The 19,251-nt window shown below is 50.5% G+C and overlaps 1 protein-coding gene across 1 annotated transcript in view; it reads left to right on the top strand.

The window, feature by feature from the left end:
- The first annotated feature begins 794 nt into the window (after positions 1–794).
- The window catches only part of SCHIP1 (schwannomin interacting protein 1), a 95,648-nt gene continuing 77,191 nt past the window's right edge, over positions 795–19,251 (top strand). The window contains exons 1-2 of the mRNA XM_064720771.1: positions 795–878; positions 19,124–19,188. Coding sequence (XP_064576841.1) covers positions 870–878; positions 19,124–19,188 — 74 coding nt within the window. The 5' untranslated portion in view covers positions 795–869. The remainder of the gene's footprint in view (positions 879–19,123; positions 19,189–19,251) is intronic.

Here is a 19,251-nt window from a genome sequence, read left to right as displayed (position 1 = left end):
GAGTTTGTGCTGGCTGCTGGGTTTATTTATATAAAATATAAACCAGAAAGTAGAATATAGGATCTATAAAATAGAATCTATGAAATAGAAATATAAAATAAATATATAACATATAACATATAACATATAACATATAACATATAACATATAACATATAACATATAACATAACATATAACATATAACATATAACATATAACATATAATATATAACACATAACATATAGCATATAATATATAACATATATTATGTTATATGTTATATGTTATATGTTATATGTTATGTGTTATGTGTTATACGTTATACGTTATACGTTATACGTTATACGTTATATGTTATATGTTATATGTTATATATTATATATTATGTGTTATGTGTTATGTGCTATGTGTTATATATTATGGAATACAGAGTATAGAAAATAGACTATATGAAATAAAATACATAAAATAAAATCTGTTAAACGGACTAGATAAAGTAGAATATGGGATTGCTGAATTTCTGCTGCACACACCCACCCCGCCATTCCCCTCGGACCCAGCCTCGCTGATTCCCTGCCAAACGCTCCTTGCAGGGGTCAGAGCGGCTCCGGAGCTCCCGTAAATCCGAGTTTCCCCATTCCATGGCTGCAGGCTGGGGATGACAGCGGATCCGTCCCTGCGCTGGAGCCGTGCCAGCAGTTGCTGCTCTCGCTGGCTGTCGCTGCTCGCTCCCGCTCTGGCTCTTCCCATTTTTTTCCCCCTCCCTCTCTTTGAGGTTTTTCTGGCTCTCAACTCCGAGGTTCGCAGCTTCTCTGTCTCCTGCTGTTCCACGGGAGGCAGCGCCGGGAGGAGCCGCGTTCCTGCCTCCTTGTCCTGGGAAACTTCAGCATGCGGCTGGTAAGGGATGGGATTCCTAAAGGCACGGCCCGGGATGGAGCAGCTCCCCGGGGATGGAGCGGCTCCGGGATGGAGGGGCAGCTCCGGGATGGAGCAGCTCTGAGATGGAGCTCCGGCATGGAGCGGCTCCGGCATGGAGCGGCTCCGGCATGGAGCAGCTCCGGGATGGAGCTGTGCAGCTCAGGGATGGAAGAGCTCTGAGATGGAGCTCCGGGATGGAGCAGCTCCGGGATGGAGCAGCTCCGGGATGGAGCTCCGGCATGGAGCAGCTCCGGGATGGAGCTGTGCAGCTCAGGGATGGAGCAGCTCTGAGATGGAGCTCCGGCATGGAGCGGCTCCGGCATGGAGCAGCTCCCCGGGATGCAGCTCCGGGATGGAGCTCCTGGATGGAACACTCCGGCATGGAGCGGCTCCGAGATGGAACAGCTCTCCGGGATGGAGCTCCGAGATGGAAAAGCTCCCCAGGAATAACCGGGGAGAGGATGGCAGGGTGCGGGGTGCCCAGCGGGACAGGGATGTGACACACCAGGGATGCGCAGGCACATTTCCTTAAGGAATTTGGGATCCGGCTGCACTTTCGCCTGGGGAGAAGGCGGCCGGAGCGATCGCGATGCGATTCCTGCCGTGCTGTAAGTTTATTACGGGAATTTAGGGCTGGGCTCTGTGCTCGGGAAGGAGGGAATCATCTCCGGGTGATAACAATTGCGAACAGCGCTTGGAAAAGATACCCGAGGATTCTCAGGGATTCTCAGGGCTCTGCCGAGCCGTGGCCGGTGCTGTGGCAGAATTTCCCTGGATTTCACAGCCCTTTTTCTCTTGGTTGTGCCGTTATTGGGGCTGTGCCTCCCGAGGGGAGCAGCCCGCGGCTCTGATCCCCGGGATCCCGCAGGGATTTCAGCTCCAGCTCTGCAAGAGCCGGCGGATCCATGCAGGGCTCCTGAGCCGGGAGTTCGGCTGTTTGTCAGCACGGAAAACTCCGGGCTGGGGGCTGGATCCCGGTGAGATCATCCCGGGAATGCTGCGGGACCAACCCCGCTCTGGCGCTGGGCAGAGCACTGCGATGATCCCGGTCTGGGATGGGCTGGGCACCCAGGATCATCCCAGAACGTTGGAGCAGAGATTCCCTCAGGAGCGGCTTCCACAGGGTGGCTCCTTCCATCCCAAACTCCATCCCTGAGTTTGGGCACAGACATCCCACGAGGCTTTCCCAAACCTCACTGCACGGCATTCCATTGGGATGGGATGGATGGGAGTGATACAAACACCAGAGGGTGGAAATAAAGCAGGCAGAGACTCTGGGAGGCAAGGCAGGGAGCTGGGGATGGTTCCTGAGGAATTCCAAGGGAAAGGAGATGGGGATGGTTCCTGAGGAATTCCAAGGGCAGGGAGATGGAGGTGGTTCCTGAGGAATTCCAAGGGCAGGGAGATGGAGATGGTTCCTGAGGAATTCCAAGGGCAGGGAGATGGAGATGGTTCCTCAGGAATTCCAAGGGAAAGGAGATGGAGATGGTTCCTCAGGAATTCCAAGGGCAGGGAGATGGAGATGGTTCCTGAGGAATTCCAAGGGCATGGAGATGGTTCCTCAGGAATTCCAAGGGCAGGGAGCTGGGGATGGTTCCTCAGGAATTCCAAGGGCAGGGAGATGGAGGTGGTTCCTCAGGAATTCCAAGGGAAAGGAGATGGAGATGGTTCCTCAGGAATTCCAAAGGCAGGGAGATGGGGATGGTTCCTGAGGAATTGCAAGGGCAGGGAGATGGGGATGGTTCCTGAGGAATTCCAAGGGCAGGGAGATGGAGATGGTTCCTCAGAAATTCCAAGGGAAAGGAGATGGAGATGGTTCCTGAGGAATTCCAAGGGCAGGGAGATGGAGATGGTTCCTGAGGAATTCCAAGGGCAGGGAGATGGAGACGGTTTCTCAGGAATTCCAAGGGCAGGGAGATGGAGATGGTTCCTGAGGAATTCCAAGGGCAGGGAGATGGAGATGGTTCCTCAGGAATTCCAAGGGCAGGGAGATGGGGATGGTTCCTGAGGAATTCCAAGGGCAGGGAGATGGAGATGGTTCCTCAGGAATTCCAAGGGCAGGGAGATGGAGATGATTTCTCAGAAATTCCAAGGGAAAGGAGATGGAGATGGTTCCTGCGGAATTCCAAAGGCAGGGAGATGGAGATGGTTCCTGAGGAATTCCAAGGGCAGGGAGATGGAGATGGTTCCTGAGGAATTGCAAGGGCAGGGAGATGGAGATGGTTCCTGAGGAATTCCAAGGGCAGGGAGATGGAGATGGTTCCTGAGGAATTGCAAGGGCAGGGAGATGGGGATGGTTCCTGAGGAATTCCAAGGGCAGGGAGATGGGGATGGTTCCTGAGGAATTCCAAGGGCAGGGAGATGGAGATGGTTCCTGAGGAATTCCAAGGGCAAGGAGATGGTTCCTCAGGAATTCCAAGGGCAGGGAGCCGACCCTCGGGTGAGGATCCATCCTGCACATCCCATTCCTCACGGCAGGAGGAGGCTGAACACGTTGGGATTGATGGATCCTCCACAGCTCTGAGCTCCAGAGTGGGTGGCTGGAGATCAGCAAATATTGAATTCTCGTTTCTCCCAAGCTGGAATTAATCTGAGCTTCTCTGTTTTCCCAGACAACTTGTCAGACGCTGGAAACTCATTTGTTAAATTGCACAGGGAAAAAAAGGCTGCATTAGGAATATCCCGCTTACCTGGGGCTGAATTTATTTGGATTCCCTTTGCTGGTTCAAGTTTTTCAGCTTCCCAAAGGGCTGGAGAAGCTCTAGAGGAGTCTTATAAATAAAATAAACCCATAAGAATTTCCCTGAGCTGTAGGTGCTGGGATTCATGCACGTTCCCAGTACAGCACTGTCTAACCCCTGGAACGGTGTCCAATTCTTTTGTTCCCTGCTTTCCCCAAGTATTGCAAGGCACAGACAGAACTGGAGACCTTTCCCTGCTTTAAATCTCTTAAAACTTGGATTTTCTGTCACGAGGCTCCTGCAGGTCCCTGCTGTGGCAGTTTGGGGATTCCTGGAATCCCAATAAAACCAGGGAGACTCTGTGTGTGCCCCAGGGCTAAAGCCTGGCTTTGTGTGTGAAAGCTTGTACAGACCTGAAACACAGGGAAGGGATCAAATGCCAGGGAATGTTTGTACTTCCAGCAATCCCCTGGATGCCAGAGAAAACGCAGGAATAAATGACAGACTGGTTGGGATGAGCTCTCTGAAGGGGAAATTTTCCTGTTTCAGTGGCGCTCAGTGCCCTGATTGCAGCTGGGAAAGCACAGCAAAGCCAATATTCCACATTTTCTGCAGCTGGAAATCCTGATTGCAGCGTCCTGGCTCCAGGTGGGCAGAGGGGTGAGACACCTGCAGGTCTGTCCCAGATTTTTGTGCTGTCCCTGAGAACAGGGGCTGGGACCTGAGCCCCAACTCACTCCTGTACAACAGGCTGGACGAGTAACTACAGGGTGCAAATACAGAGAGTAACTACAGAGAGTAAAATCACCCAGAGAAAACACGGACATGTCTCCTGAAACAAGGCTCTTAATCCAGGTTTAGCTGGAGTTTGGGCAGCTCTGCTCACCCCAGGTTTCAGCAGGACCTTGCTGTGGGGACATTGCCATTCAGCGAGGTCAGAGCCTTTGAAGGGTCTAGAGAGGGGGTTTGGGGAGAAACAGAGCTGGGAAAATACCCATGAGGAAAAGGAATTGTCAGTTCTGCTCCTTGTCTGAGAGCTGGAGATTGAACTGGGACAATCCCTCATTTAAAGGGAGTGGAAACAGGAAAACTGTGGGAAAGTGGGGATTTGAGAGCCCATCTGGCACTGGATGATCCAGGCTGGGAACAAGGCAGAGGGGAGCTCCCATCCCTTAGGAATGATGATTTCCAGGCAGTTCTGTTGGATTTAGGAATACCCTTGAGGTCTTTCCCAGCTTCAATAATTCCATCATTCCTGGGATCTGCTCTCCCAGCTGCAGGAATGCTGCCATTACTTTTGTGTGTAAATCCAATTACATCCTCCAGTGTTTTTTTGCATTTCCCTTGTTCATGATTAATTTATTTGCCCTCAATTTCACCAAAATTCAGCATTTTCTGTCAGGTTTCACTGACTCCTGGTGTCACCTGCAACTCTTCCCCCTTGCTGCTCCTCTGCTTTTCCCACATAAATAATAAAAGGGATTTTTGGGGAGCCCTGGGAAGCTCTTTACAAGCTGTGCAAGTTGGGCTCATTTAATTCCTGAAGGCTGCACATCCACATCCTGATATCCAGGCAGGGAATTCATTTACATGCCATGGATGGCTCAGCCACCCCTCAACTGCTGGCATTTCGTCCCTGCTTTGGAATATTATTTACATTTATTAAAAAGCAGTTGGAGAAGGTTCAACTTGGTGCAATTTAAAACAATGTGGAGCGGCTGCTTTCAGAAAGACACAGAGAGGGTCCTTTATTCATTAATTTCCTGTTAATCCTTTAAATTCCTTCCATTATCAAGTATTTAAAGTGGTTTTTACGCGGTAATAACTGAATGGGAAGTGTGGAGTGTTCCATTTTCCAGGTGCCTGAAATTCAGGGTGATTTGAGCTCATCTCCTGCCTTGTTTTCCCTCTCCACAGAACATCCCAAGCTTTTATCCCATCCTTTCCTCCTCTCCCTGAGGAATCCAGCGAGGCCAGCAGTGCCTGAAGGGAATTTTCCATCCAGTGATGTGGCTGTGTGGTCATTGATTGGAATCCTGATGGAAAATGTCCTCTTGCAAAGGGAGGGATGCCAAAGGAATCTGGGGATGCTGGTGGGGTTTAGGCTCAGCCTAAAAAATGGGGGAATGGGTCTGTGTAAGCCCCTCTCAGGATTGTTTTAGGCCAGCATTTCAGCAGCTGGTTTGTGCCAATCTCCTCATCCCAAAGTTCTGCCTACACCTAGAAATAAAGACCCAAATTGGGTATAATTAAAATTAAACCAATGTTCAAACTGCAATGCACCCCGGGCAAAACAAACCTGAATTATCCATTTACAAGCACGGTTGCTGATGGAAAATGATCCTTACAATTCAGTGTGGGCACAGAGCACAACTGATGTTAAAGCGACTGTGGCCTTGGGCAAACTCATCTTCCATGGAAAAAGGGAAAAGAGGGAATCTCTCCCTTGGTCCAGGAACCAGCAGCACATGGGGTCGCTGGAGCAGGGAATTTCATGGATGCTGTGCCAATGGAAAGCTCCTTTTCCTCGGGTTTGGGATCTGAAGGAAGGATCCTGAGTGTTGTAATTAAAAGTGCAGCAGAGGCCTGAGGGTGATGGATGTGAGCAGCCCCTGGGGTTTTTCCCTGGGAATTCACCATCAGGACAGAGCAAACACACCCACACCGGGCTGGGGGAAGGAATTGCACTGGGAGCAGCCTGGGAATGTTCCAAGGTGGATTAAATTGAAAATATGGCCTTGATTGTGTGGAATTTCATGGTCACTCCATGAGGGGATGGAGGTGTTCCCCGCTTGGGGATGAAGCGGCCTCAGCTTTGTGGGGCCTGTCACAACCTCACAATTAAGGAATAAAGGAATTAAGGAATTTAGCATCTAGCATTTGCAAACACGAGTTCTGACAGTGGAAATGGGGCCAGGGATCCCAAACTCAGAACTCAGGGAGCGGCAGAATTAATGCTCATTTAAAAGGGGGAGAAGGCTGCAAACATTGGTGCAGAAATGAAGATGCATTAATGGAGACTGAAGACACAGAAATGTTTGAAGGCATTGGCTTGCTCGGGGTGCTAACAGACCAAACCAGCACTTTTTGGGTTTATTGCTGCTTTCAGCACCCTGGTTGGCTGCAGACTGTAGGGTTTGGGCCCATTGTGCCTGTCCTGGTGCCCAATGGACAGAGGAATGGTCAGTGCTGGCCAGCCTGAGGGCAGGGCACGTGCCAAGGCTGGAATGGCTCCCCTGTGCCCCCAGACTGAGGGGAGCAGGGCAGGCTCTGGGCAGTGTGTGTGTTTTAGGGGATTATTTTGGGATTCAGGCTCCTGCTGGGGGCTCTCTGGAAGAAGGACTGCTTGCGTTCCATGTTTGCCAGTGTTGTGGTGTGTTTTTGGTTTCCGGGTCCCTTCCCAGGTGTGCCAATATTCCCTTCTCCCTTCCCCCTTGCTGAGTGTGCCCTGTCAATCAGGCTGACATCCCAGCAAGGCGTCGTGTGATTGGTCGATTTCAAAGGATGCTCCTCAGGCCTGGGGGACATTGGATAGGTGTCCCCAGTCCCTTGAGACCCTGCCCCTTCACCTGGTTGGTGCTCACCTGTCCCCTCCTCCCTCACCCTCGCTGAGTGTGCCCTGTCATCAGGTTACATTCAGCAAGGCGTCGTGTGAATTGGTCCTCAGGCTGGGGACATTGGCCCATAGGTGTCCCTCGTCCCTTGAGACCTGCCCTTCACTGTGGGTGCTCACTGTCCCCTCCTCCCGCCTAGCTTAAAAGTTATCAGACCATGCGTCCGGATTCTGTGAGGAATTGCCCGTTCAGACTCTGTACCATGGAATAAACATCTGGATATAACCCTCCAGCAGAATCCTCTCCCTTTCTCTCCACCATCGCCAGAAGCTCTCTCTCCTGAGGTAAACGGAGTCCTGACAAGCCTGGACTTGTTCAGTGCCCTGCTGCAATCTCCAGCAGCCAAGGTATCTCTGGGGTAAAGCACCACAGTGCTGCCTTTGGCCCAGCAGCGAGGGTCACACTGGCCCAGGCACCATCTAACTGGTTATACTGGGATTCCTATTCCAATAGCCAGCACATTTCTGCTCCAGTGCTTCCATCTCTCAGGTGTTCCTGGGTGTGTTTTGGGACAGAAACTTGTGTTTGGTGCAACCTGGAGCCTCTGGAAGGTGAAGAGTTTATTTTTGGCAGGAGGGGTTTCATCCCAAGTGACCCCTCACGTTTGGGATCAGCGTGTGGGCTGTGAATCCCAAAGAGGCGATTCCAGCTCTCGGCCTGGCTTCTGGGGACTGAAAATTCAGGAAAAATTCAGGAAAAAGAGATTCATTGACCATCTGGATCTGTCTCAGCCTTCCTGGAACACCCCAAAGTTGTGCTTGTCCTTGTGGCAAAACCCAATTTTGTCACCAGCAGCTCTCCTTGACCTTCTCAGTGCAGAGCAGCCCCTGAGCTCCTGGATTTCCCTGGGATGCTGCTGTCTGGAGCACATTCCCCTGGGAATTCCCATTCCCATGAGGAAACATTTCTGATTTCAGCTCTTGCCCCTGCCAGGGTTTTCCAGAGTCCCCTGCAATTCCTGGGCACTGCCTGGCCCTGGCTGTGAGGAGCTGGAAACCAAAGCCTGACTGTGTTGTGCTATAATTTATGCCAGGAAGCAGATTTAAATTATGCAAATTGCTGTCTGCACTGAAGCTGCCATCTGGAAAAAGTTCTGCATGCAAAAATCTGTCGGGGCAAGGCAAGGGACGCGGGATCATTGGGAAGGGAGAGTGATGGAATAAAAACAAGCTGCTCCTGGAAAAATGATTCCCTGCTCCAGTGCAGGGGGAAAGCTGCTGTTCTGGAGGAGCCAGATTAATATAGTAAGGATAAAATAATTGTTTAAAGCTGCTTTGGAGCTGGAAGAGTTTCTGGTAATCCAGGAGGGATAAAATGCAGGTTAGGAGGGAAAGGAGGAGCCTTTGGAAAGGTGGCACATCCAGAGCTGGAGGTGGGCAGGGATCAGCAGGGAAAGGGTGAGGCTGAGAGAGGAGAGGTGGCCTGGAAATTCTGGGGCACAGGGTAAGTCCTGGAGCCATCCAACATGGAATATTTCTGTAATAAATGGGGATTGGAGAGCTTAAAGGATGCAGGATTTGCTGCCTCTCTAGCGCTGGGAATCAGGGAAGGTTCTTCCCCCAGAGGGTGCTGAGCACATTCCCAAAGCTGCCAGAGCTCCAGGAGTGCTGGGACACTGCAGGGATGCCCAGGGTGGGATTTTGGGGTGTCTGAGCAGGGCCAGGGGCTGGGCTGGGTGATCCCGTGGTCCCTTCCAGCTGAGGATATTCCAGGATTCTGTATTTTCCATCAGAGCAGACTTGTGTGACTCCTTCTCTCCCAAAGCCAGAGCTCCTGTGGCAGGAGGAATGTGCACCTTGGGGTTACAGCACCTCCTGGGGTGAATTTCTGGGGCAATCCACCCTTTATGAGCAGGAATTGCCTTTCCTTGTTCCCCCAGGTAAAACCCTGCAGAGCCCTCTCCAGAAATCAGTGTTGGTGGGGTCAGGGACTTGTGGAACTCCCTGGAAAGGCAGAGATGGGTTCTCAACACCCCCACAAATGTAAAACCTCTGGGCTTTCCAAGCCCCCTCCACGTGGCCACCTTGTGTGCCCCAGTTTGGGGAGCAGCAGTGGCGCCGTGTCCTTTGTCACAGAGCAGCACGGGGTGCCTGTGGTGACACCCCCTGCAGCAGAGCAGTAATTACAGAAAGCTTTGTCAGATTTTATTCTCTGCTCCTGCACAGGATGCTGAGCACGAGGCCAGGCTGTGGAGAGACCCCTCGCTGCCTGCACTGCCATTAACTCCATAGGCACAGCGTTAATTTGGAAAAATAACAGTTGGAGGCTGTCAGGGATGCTCCATAAAAACCCTGCCAGCTCTGCTGCAATGCAGACAGAAAACAAATGGTTCCCATTTCAGCTTGGCACGCTGTAACCCCACTGAGCTGACTTCCCAGGATAAACTATTGCTGTGGAATTGTATTCCCACAAGCAGCACCAGATCCTATTTAAAAAGCATCACACAACCCTGTGTATTCCTAATTATTCGTGTGATGAAGGAAGAAACGCCTCAGTGCTGGTTTATTCTTGCTCACCATCCTCATAACTATGCTGGGAGTGCTTTTCCTCTTTCCATGGAGCTGCTGTGGTAGATGGGATGTTGGGAAGGATGGATTCCCAGAGCAGCTGGGGCTGCCCCTGGATCCCTGGCAGTGCCCAAGGCCAGGCTGGACAGGGCTGGGAGCACCTGGGACAGTGGGAGGTGTCCCAGGGGGAATTGGATGGGCTTTAAGGTCCCTTCCAACCCAAACCATCCTGGGATTCTCCGGCAGGAGAGGTTGGCTCCAAGGAGTTCCTCAGATTGGGATGGCACAGCTCTGCAGTCCTGGTGCTTTGGTGTTTTGTGTTGGTTTCTTCTGTCCATAAAAATGGATTTTCCAACAATCAGTGGTCACTTCATAGATGACACTCCTGGGCTTAATTCCTAAATTTACAGCTCCTGTTTTGTGGTGGATTTAATGCTTTGCATGGCACGGTGTGCCCTGTGCCTCAAACTCCCCCATGGCAGCTCTGTGCCAGCAGAGAGCCCAGCACAGTGGAGGAGGGAGGATTTTTCTTGATCAGAAGGCTGATTTATTCATATAAGATATATAATACATTATAACTATACTAAAAGGAAGAAAAAGAGAGGTTACAGAGAGCAGCTATGCTAAGAATAGAATAGAAAGAATGAATAACAAAGTTCTGTGTTCAAGGAATCTCCCCTGCGCTGCTCCTTTGATTGGCCCTTAGTTGGAAACCTGCAAAATGAGCCAATCACAGGATCACCTGCCACATCTCACAACAGCCAATAACAATTTGTTTACATTCTTCTTCTGGGGCCCTTTGCTTCCCAGAAGAAGGACAAATCCCAAAGAAAGGATTTCTATGAAGAAATGTCTGCGACACAGCAGCATTCCCAGCTCTGATCACAGAGCATCCCCCAGCTGCCCTTCCCTGCCCAGCCAGAGCTGCTCTCCCTGGGAAGCCTCTCCTGTGATCTGACCTTTCCCAGCTCCAGCCAGCCCCGACAGAGGCAGCAGGAGAACACCCAGCACCAGCATTTGGGCTTGTTTGGAGCCAGATTGTGACAGATCCCTCCTGTGAATGCTGCAGCTGCCAGAGGTCCAAGCACAGCATTAAAGCAGCAGCTCCACTGTCGGATCTCAAGATCTCAGTCCTGAGATGCTGAGCCTCCGAGACCACCTTGGGGGGCTCGGGAGTCCTGGAATGTTCCAGAAGTGTCTGGTGGCTGGACTTTGATCCTACACAGGAGACGACCGAAGGATGAGGGCTTCACCGGGATGAATGGTGAAGGGATCAGTTAATTAGAGGGTGAGACACAGGGTTTAGGATTTATGTACAGGGGGTTTGGAGGAGTAAGATGGAGGAATTGGGGCGTGTCCTGTCCCTTCTTCTTCTTCTTCTCCTCCATCTTCTTTGGTAGGTGGCACTTTCGGATTGGTCATTACTGAGAGTGCACCGAGTTATAAGAATAGATGGTATTGGGGAGAAATGATAAATATTGTACACGTAACAATGGGTATAAAGATAGGTGACTGTCCGGAGGGGCAGCACAGTGTGCTCATGGCTGCTGCTGAGCAGCTCTGTTCGGCTGAAAGAAAATCTTTTAGATAAACAATTAATAAACATAAAAACCGAAAGAAGAACTGAAGCCTCTTCTCGTCCTTCGATACGCGGGCTGCCCCAAGGCCACCTCGGGCCTTTCCAGGCCCCTCAAACAGCCGAGATAACCCGACACTCCACTGTAACATTTCCAGAACATTTCCTTCCCCCTCACCCTGCACACACACGGGGCCCACAGGGATGGACTCCTCGTGCCCGTTTGACCTTTTCTGCTGCTTTTCACTTGATGAAGTTCACTCCTGTGACCCCAGTGCAGCTTGGCAGGGCTTGTGTGCTGTTTCTGTGGTGTTCCTGACATTCCTGTAGCATTAAACCTGGAAAAATTGGGATGTTTCACTCTCAGGCTCAGCTGGGAAAGGTCTTTGGTGTCACTGTGAACTTTGAGAATTAAAGGTGTTCTGAAAGCAGCTGGAAAAGAAGAGATTTAATCAGTGAGTGCTGCCATGGGGGAGCCCCAGGGCTCTGCCTTGCTTTGGGATGGCAGAGAGTTCAAAGCTCTGGTGGATTGAGTTTCCGTCCTTTCTGTCCCTTGGATAAAGGCAGGAAGGAGACATTTCAAAGGAAGGTTTTGTCATTACTCTGTCTGACATCTGAATTCAGTTTGGTCCTGGAAAGCCAAAGCAGAGGCTCCTTGCGGGCAGAGACTGCAGGGAGAGCAGGCAGTGAGGGAGGGGGGTTTGGTCACTTTTGGGGGTTCTTTTATTCTGAACAATTATGCAGCATTTTGGTTTAGTCTGGAGAAAGTCCTGGAAGGGCAGCAAAGCTGATGCAATTCCACCTCCTCCCCGTGGCCAGGCCTCCTTTCATTATCCCAGGTTTTGTTTGTGAACGCTGGGATTTGATTTGGGTTTTGATCTGATCTTGTGATGTCTGGGAGCTGAGACCTTTAATTTCCTGTCCTGGTGGATGTGTCTGAAATCCTCGCAGGGATGTGTGTTTGCAGGAAACTGGGACTGGCAAAAGGCCCCTTCTGTAAAAAAGCACTAAAAACCTCAGCCAGGGAGGGCAGAATTAACCCAATCAAGGCAAGATTGTTTAATTCAGTTCATTATAAACTGAGCCCACCTGACTGAACTGAGGATGCTGCAGGTCCTGGGGTCACCTTCACATTTCCCAGCACAGAAATTCAGTGGAGCAGGACCAGCTGCTGCAGAAAACTGGGATTTGGGCCCTGTGATTGAAGAATTGAACTTCCCTGGAAAGGCTCAGCTGGGATTATTCGCTCTCAGGCACCAGGAGCAGTTTTATCTCTCAGGAACTCATTAAAAATCTTGAAATAGGTATAGTTTGGTCATAATGGTGACACCCACAAAGCCAGGTGGGGTTTCAATCATTATTTTATTATTATTTTCTACATTTTTATATAAATGAGCGGCAGGTTTCATTTGGAGAGTATTTCAGAAAAATCAGGGTTGAGCCTGGGAGTTGTGTGGCTGCCTGGCAGAAAAGCTGGGAGGAACCAAAGCTTTTCCAGCTTTTCAGGATGGAGCAGCCACTGACATTTGACAGAAGAAAAATTGGATGAGGGGTTGGACGGGTTCTCTGGCAGCTCCTGTGAGCTGAGCAGCAGGATTAGGGAGGGATTTGGGAGGCTGAGCTCAGTTTTAGTCTGGCTCCAGCATTTGGGATTAACTTCTCCTGCCTCTGGCTCTTCAGGGCGCTGAGGCTGCACAATCCCAACCAAACTGCTCCTGAGACAATTCCATTCCCACTGCCCATTAAATATCAGGATGTTTCTTTGTTACAATGGGAATGTTGGGTGTTTGTGGCTGAGCTCAGTGAGATTAATTAATGAGATCCCCATTAATGCCATGGCCGGGGTGATATTTGGAAATAAAGCCCCATCTGACTGTTTTTTTTATGAAGCGCTGTGGGAGAATATCCAAAAGCTTCTCTGGAATTCCAAACTCCAGCTCTGCCCCAACACCTCAGCCCTGCAGTCACATTCCCATGGATTTTCCACAGAAGCAGCCTCAGCGATGCTGATTTGGGAGTTGTCTGGGGAGCAAACTCGGAGTGCCAGAACAAGACTAATCCCCCTCTGTGGTTCCTCTAATAAAAGGGAAGAACACTAAATAATTAACGTCAACAAATGAAAACTAATCTGCCAATTTTTAATTTTTTCCCCATTGCGTGATCCCTGTTAATGAATAATTCACCAGCCAGAGATGGAAATAAAATGAAAGGATTTCTCTGGGGTCTGCTGTGTTCTCTGAACATCCAGCCTAACTGTTTAGATATCCATATATTTTTATTTTTTTTAAGACTAAAAAATAACCCCAGAGAAAACAGCTTTCAGCAGGAACCAGGCAGGAATAAAAAGAGCTGCAGCCTCCAGAGGTTTTCCCATTTCCTTCCAGACCTGAGATCATTTGTCTGAGGCTGTTTGTGAATTATTCATAGCAGTGGAGCTCTTTGCTTTTCCAGATTGAAAATGTGACCAGTTTCCATCTCAGGGCTTCCCGTGCTGGTTTTTGTTTGCATTTCGGGTTTTCCTGGGATGCCCTTTATCCCAGGGCCCTGCTGGATGCTGGGGGACTCTGTCAGTCCAACACCCAGAGCTGCTCTGTGCTCAGTGCCCAGCACTTCCCACAGCACACCAGGGAATGGGAATGGGATAACTGAGGAGCTGGGAAACCCTGGCAATGATCCCTGGTCCTGCTTTGGCTTTGGAGTGGGACCTCTGAGGGGAAAATGTTTGTTATTTTAGCTCTGGGCTGATTTTAAGGGTTCTGCACATCCCAGTCCCTGTGTCGGATTAGCAGGAGCATCCCAGGCTGTGGAAGTGTGGCAGGGGATGGAACGAGATGGGGATTAAAATCCCTGTTCAAACTCTTCTGCTTCAGCTGCCACCTGAAACCTGCTTGGGTTTGAGTGTGTTAAATAGGACTGGGAAAACAGATCCAGGTCTGGGGAAACAAATCCAGGATTGGGAAAACAGATCCAGGGCTGGGAAAACAGATCCAGGACTGGGGAAACAGATCCAGGACTGGGAAAACAAATCCAGGATTGGGAAAACTGATCCAGGACTGGGGAAACAGATCCAGGTCTGGGGAAACAGATCCAAGACTGGGAAAACAGATCCAGGTCTGGGAAAACAGATCCAGGACTGGGAAAACAAATCCAGGATTGGGAAAACAGATCCAGGGCTGGGGAAACAGATCCAGGTCTGGGAAAACAGATCCAGGACTGGGAAAACAGATCCAGGTCTGGGAAAACAGATCCAGGGTTGGGAAAACAGATCCAGGGCTGGGAAAGCAGATCCAGGACTGGGAAAACAAATCCAGGTCTGGGAAAACAGATCCAGGGCTGGGAAAACAGATCCAGGTCTGGGAAAACAAATCCAGGATTGGGAAAACAGATCCAGGACTGGGAAAACAAATCCAGGTCTGGGGAAACAAATCCAAGACTGGGAAAACAGATCCAGGATTGGGAAAGCTGATCCAGGGTTGGGGAAACAGATCCAGGGTTGGGATGATGTTCAGTGTGTGCCCCAAGGCTTCCTTGGAGTTCCATGCCCCACGAGCCTCCAGCATGAGCAGCATCTCCACACCCCACAGACACTGGAGGCAGCCTCACGCCATGGAGTTCCAGACTGGTTTGGTGGGAAGGAGGAGAGAGGAGTTCCACCTGCAGCTGAGTTTCCTTGGCTTTTCCTGCTGCTGGGCACCAGAGGCACAACTTGAGGAGGAGCACTTGTGCCTCGTTGCTGTCGCTGTTTCCTGGCCCTGCTCAGGTTTGGGAGGAGCCATCCCCAAGGTTGCTGCGGAGCCATCCTGATGTTCCTGAAGAGCCATCCCAATATTTGTGAGGAGCCATCCTGGTGTTCCTGAGGACCATCCTGGTATGTCTGAGAAGCCATCTTGGTGCTTGTTCCTGAGGAGCCATATTGGTGTTCCTGAGGAGCCATCCCAATGTTCCTGAGGAACCATCCCGATGTTCCTGAGAACCATCCCAGTGTTCCTGAGGACCATCCCCATTGTCCTGAGGAGCCATCCTGGTGTTTATTCCTGAGGAGCCATCCCAATGTTCCTGAGGAACCATCCCAGAGTTCCTGAGGAACCATCTCCATGTTCCTGAGGACCATCCCAGTGTTCCTGAGGACCATCCCCATGTTCCTGAGGAGCCATCCTGGTGTTTGTTTGTGAGGAGCCATCCTGATGTTCCTGAGGAACCATCCCCATGTTCCTGAGGAGCCATCCCAATGTTCCTGAGGACCATCCCAGTGTTCCTGAGGACCATCCCCATTGTCCTGAGGAGCCATCCTGGTGTTTATTCCTGAGGAGCCATCCATTGTTCCTGAGGAGCCATCTGTGTTTCCCTGCTCCAGGTGAAGAGCAGCACTGCCACACGTGGATGCAGTTGCTGAGCAACCGCTGGAATTGAAACCATCTTTGGAGCCATCAGAGGCGAGAGAGAGAGGTCTGAGAGAGGAGATGTCACTGCTCAGCAGCTCCAGAGCCTCCTCCTCCCATCTGTGCTCGCTTAGCAGGGGATTTCTCTTTTCCAGTGCTGTGATTTGTGCACATGGCCGGAATCCCAGGATCACCGAGGCTGGAAAAGCCTCCAGGATCCAACCAGTGCCCGATCCCCACCTGGTCACTGAGTGCCACTGCCAGGAATGCCTTGGACACCTCCAGGGATGGGCACCCCAACCCTCCCTGGGCAGTGCCAAGGCCTGAGCCCCCTTTCCATGAGGAAATTCCTGCTGTGCCCACCCTGAGCTGCCCTGGCCCAGCCTGAGGCCGTTCCCTCTCTCCTTGTCCGGTTTTCGGCTGTTTGAAGGGCCTGGAAAGGCCCGGAGTGGCCTTGGGGCAGCCCGCGTATCAAAGGACGAGAAGAGGCTTCAGTTCTTCTTTCGGTCTCTGTGTTTATTAATTGTTTATCTAAAAGATTTTCTTTCGGCCCGACAGAGCTCTGCTCAGCAGCCAGCCATGAGCACACTGTGCTGCCCTCCGGACAGTCACCTATCTTTATACCCAAAGTTACGTGTACAATATTTATCATTTTTCCCCAATACCTTTCACCCTTATTGCCCGGTGCACTTTCAGTAATGACCAATCCCAAAGTGCCACCATCACCACAGAAGATGGAGGAGAAGAAGAAGAAGAAGAAGAAGGACAGGACACGCCCCAATTCCTCCATCTTACTTCTCTAAACCCCCCTGTACAGAAATCCTAAACCCTGTGTCTCACCCTCTAATTAACCAATCCCTTCACCATTCACCCCGGTGAAACCCTCCTGTCCTCATACAGGTGTCGTCTCCTGTGTAGGATCAAAGTCCAGCCACCAGACACTTCTGGAACATTCCAGGACTCCCGAGCCCCCCAAGGGTGGTCTCGGTGGCACCTCAGTCCTGAGGTGCTGAGATCCCACATCTCCTGTCCCTGTCCCTGGTGTCAGATCCCACTCCCATCCCGGCTGTCCCCTCCTGTCAGGAGCTGTGCAGAGCCACAAGGGGCCCCCTGAGCCTCCTCCATCCCCCAGACTCCTCAGCTTTCCTCCTAAAACCCCAGGAAGAAAACACTGTGGAAATAATATTTTTTCATAGATGGGATTGTTACTTTTTACAGGAACTTTCTGATTCCCAAACTAGTTCATCCCTCTTTTGTGAGGATTACAGACATTCCCCCACACTGAAAAGAATCCTGAAAATTGGATTAATAGATTTCCTTTCAGTTTTCAAACACTCCTCTGTTGTTGTCACTAGAATTAACAGGCTCAGGAGCTATAAAAAGAGCTCCCTGCTTTTTCTGGGGAAAACCCTTCCCCTGGGAATTCAGAAATGGATCTGTCATGTGAGATTCCCCCCTGCCTTCCCCTCCCTGCCATGCTGGAATTCACTCTGCCTGCTTTCCAACCTCCTCGTGTTCCTCTCCAAAGTAATCCAGACTCAAGTGTGTGCAATTGAAGCAATAAAAAAAAGAAAAAATATAAAATTAACAAAACCCAGGATGCTGGGTATGCTCAGGCTGAAAAATAATTAATGGATAAATGGAACAGGCACGTTAAGGACTAGGAAATGACACTTCAGGTTGCTCTGAGTGTGCTCCTCAAGGTTTCCTGGATTTTTTCCCCTCAGTGTCTCTGTGCCCTGTCCAGGTATGCAGCCGGAGGAGGGAAAAGAAAAGCCCAGGGAGTTTCACAATATTTTTGTTTTATCCGGGCTCAGAGAGGCCCCGTAACTCATCCTTGTAGTAAACCCCTCAGGTTTAGCCAGGGCCCCTTGGAGAATAGAATGCTGACACAGCAGCAAAGAAGTTTCCTGTCTCCAGGGACATCTGCCTTGTACCTTATCCCTATAGCCATGGAAGGCAATATTGTGTTAAACCCTACTATTGGTCACTTATGGTCACTCTAACACCTTTGCCATTGGTCAGGATTGGATCCAGGCCAAGGGTATAACAGTAGCACACTGTACCCCTACTAACTGGGAAGAAGAAGAGCTGAGACCCTTCACGGACCCCTCCAATAAAGCCATACTCGTGGAACAGCCAGCGTCTTCTGCTTCTCCTCTCTCTACCCTCTGCTGGAGCCTTAGGCCAAGGGAAAAGCTACCTAGCAAGCAAAGCTGAAATCACAAGAGCTGCCTGATCACTAAGAGCTGAATATTCCCTGCTTGCTAGGGGCTGACCCACGGCCTTGGTCTGAGAGCGAGCTGGCTTCTGGCACCCAGTCCCCTTGGGACTGAGCTCTGGAGCTGTAACAGCTTGCATAGGATACGACCAGCCAGGCTCATTTACATCCTGGCTTCCAGCAGAGCGTGGATGGCTTCCAATGGAATTCCTGGAGCTGGGTGGCTCTGGGCAGGGTGCGGGGCTGGGGTGGCACCATCCAGGCTGTCCCTGTGTCCCCGGTGTCCCTGCAGCATCCCGGCCCTTTCCCCGGGCTCAGCACCACGGGCAGCTCCATCAATCCCGCAGCGAGCAGCGCCGCTCGATACCCGCGCTTAATGATGCCCGGCTGAAATTAGGATCGATTTCCTGTCTCCTTCTCTTCCCAATTATGCAAACCTGGCTGTGCCCCCTCCAGAGCTGCCTTTTATCCCAGCTTTTACAGGCTCTGCCCAGTGAGGTTTCATTCGGAATTGTCAAAAACATCACGACCAATTCTGCCTTTTGCTTTTTTTGTTCTCTGCTCAGTCTTCACCCTGGGGTTAATGGAAAATGATGTCAAACACCAGGAGTGATTTATGGAAGTCAGGCAGCTCTTGGCACCCTGAGCTATGGATAAAGTCAACTGCAAATTGTTTTCACATTCTAAATTACTGTACCCAGCTCTGGAGGAGGCTGCAAAAACTGCCAGAGGGAAAATGTGGGAGAAGGAGAGGTTGTGTGGTTATCTCTGAACCGAGCCGTGCCTCAGAAGAATTCCAGTTTTTAAGCCAAGCTTCTGTGCAGAACGCCAGGGATGGATTTTTCCTGGGAATTACCATGGATGTGGGGATTCCCAGCTCCACATCTGCCACATCAAACTGCTGGAACAGGAACTGGTGCAGGCTGGAAATCTCTTCATTAAGAGCCTGAATAGAACAAAGATTCCCAGGAGCATCTCGGGAATCAAACTCATCCAAAATGGGAAAGAAAACTCCTCTCTTTTACTCTCTGTATTATTTTTGTAGCTCTGATATTTCCTGGATTATCAATATGATATTGGTTTCTTTGTCATTGTTATGGATTTTTGAGTTTAAAATCTTGTAGGAGGCACTTGAGGGATTGGTTTTGTTTTGGGGTTGACTCAAAACTTGGTTTGTCTTGAGGCTGAGAGGGAATCTCCAAGGGCTTCCCGTAAAAATGTATTTTTTCTCTCTCTCTCCTTGCAGGAAGAACTCAGGAGGCTCCAGCACAGCCTGGAACAGGTCAATGATGGCAAAGACTCCCTCCAAAGGTAAATGTGCCTTTTCCAAAATACCTCACCCATAAGCAAGGGAAATGGGTTTTCCAAGGTGTG

Source organism: Zonotrichia leucophrys, chromosome 9 (genome assembly GCF_028769735.1).
Source record: "Zonotrichia leucophrys gambelii isolate GWCS_2022_RI chromosome 9, RI_Zleu_2.0, whole genome shotgun sequence".
Classification (NCBI taxonomy): Eukaryota; Metazoa; Chordata; class Aves; order Passeriformes; family Passerellidae; genus Zonotrichia; species Zonotrichia leucophrys.
The sequence above is the reverse complement of the archived record's forward strand: the minus strand, read 5'-3'. Positions and strand labels throughout refer to the sequence as shown.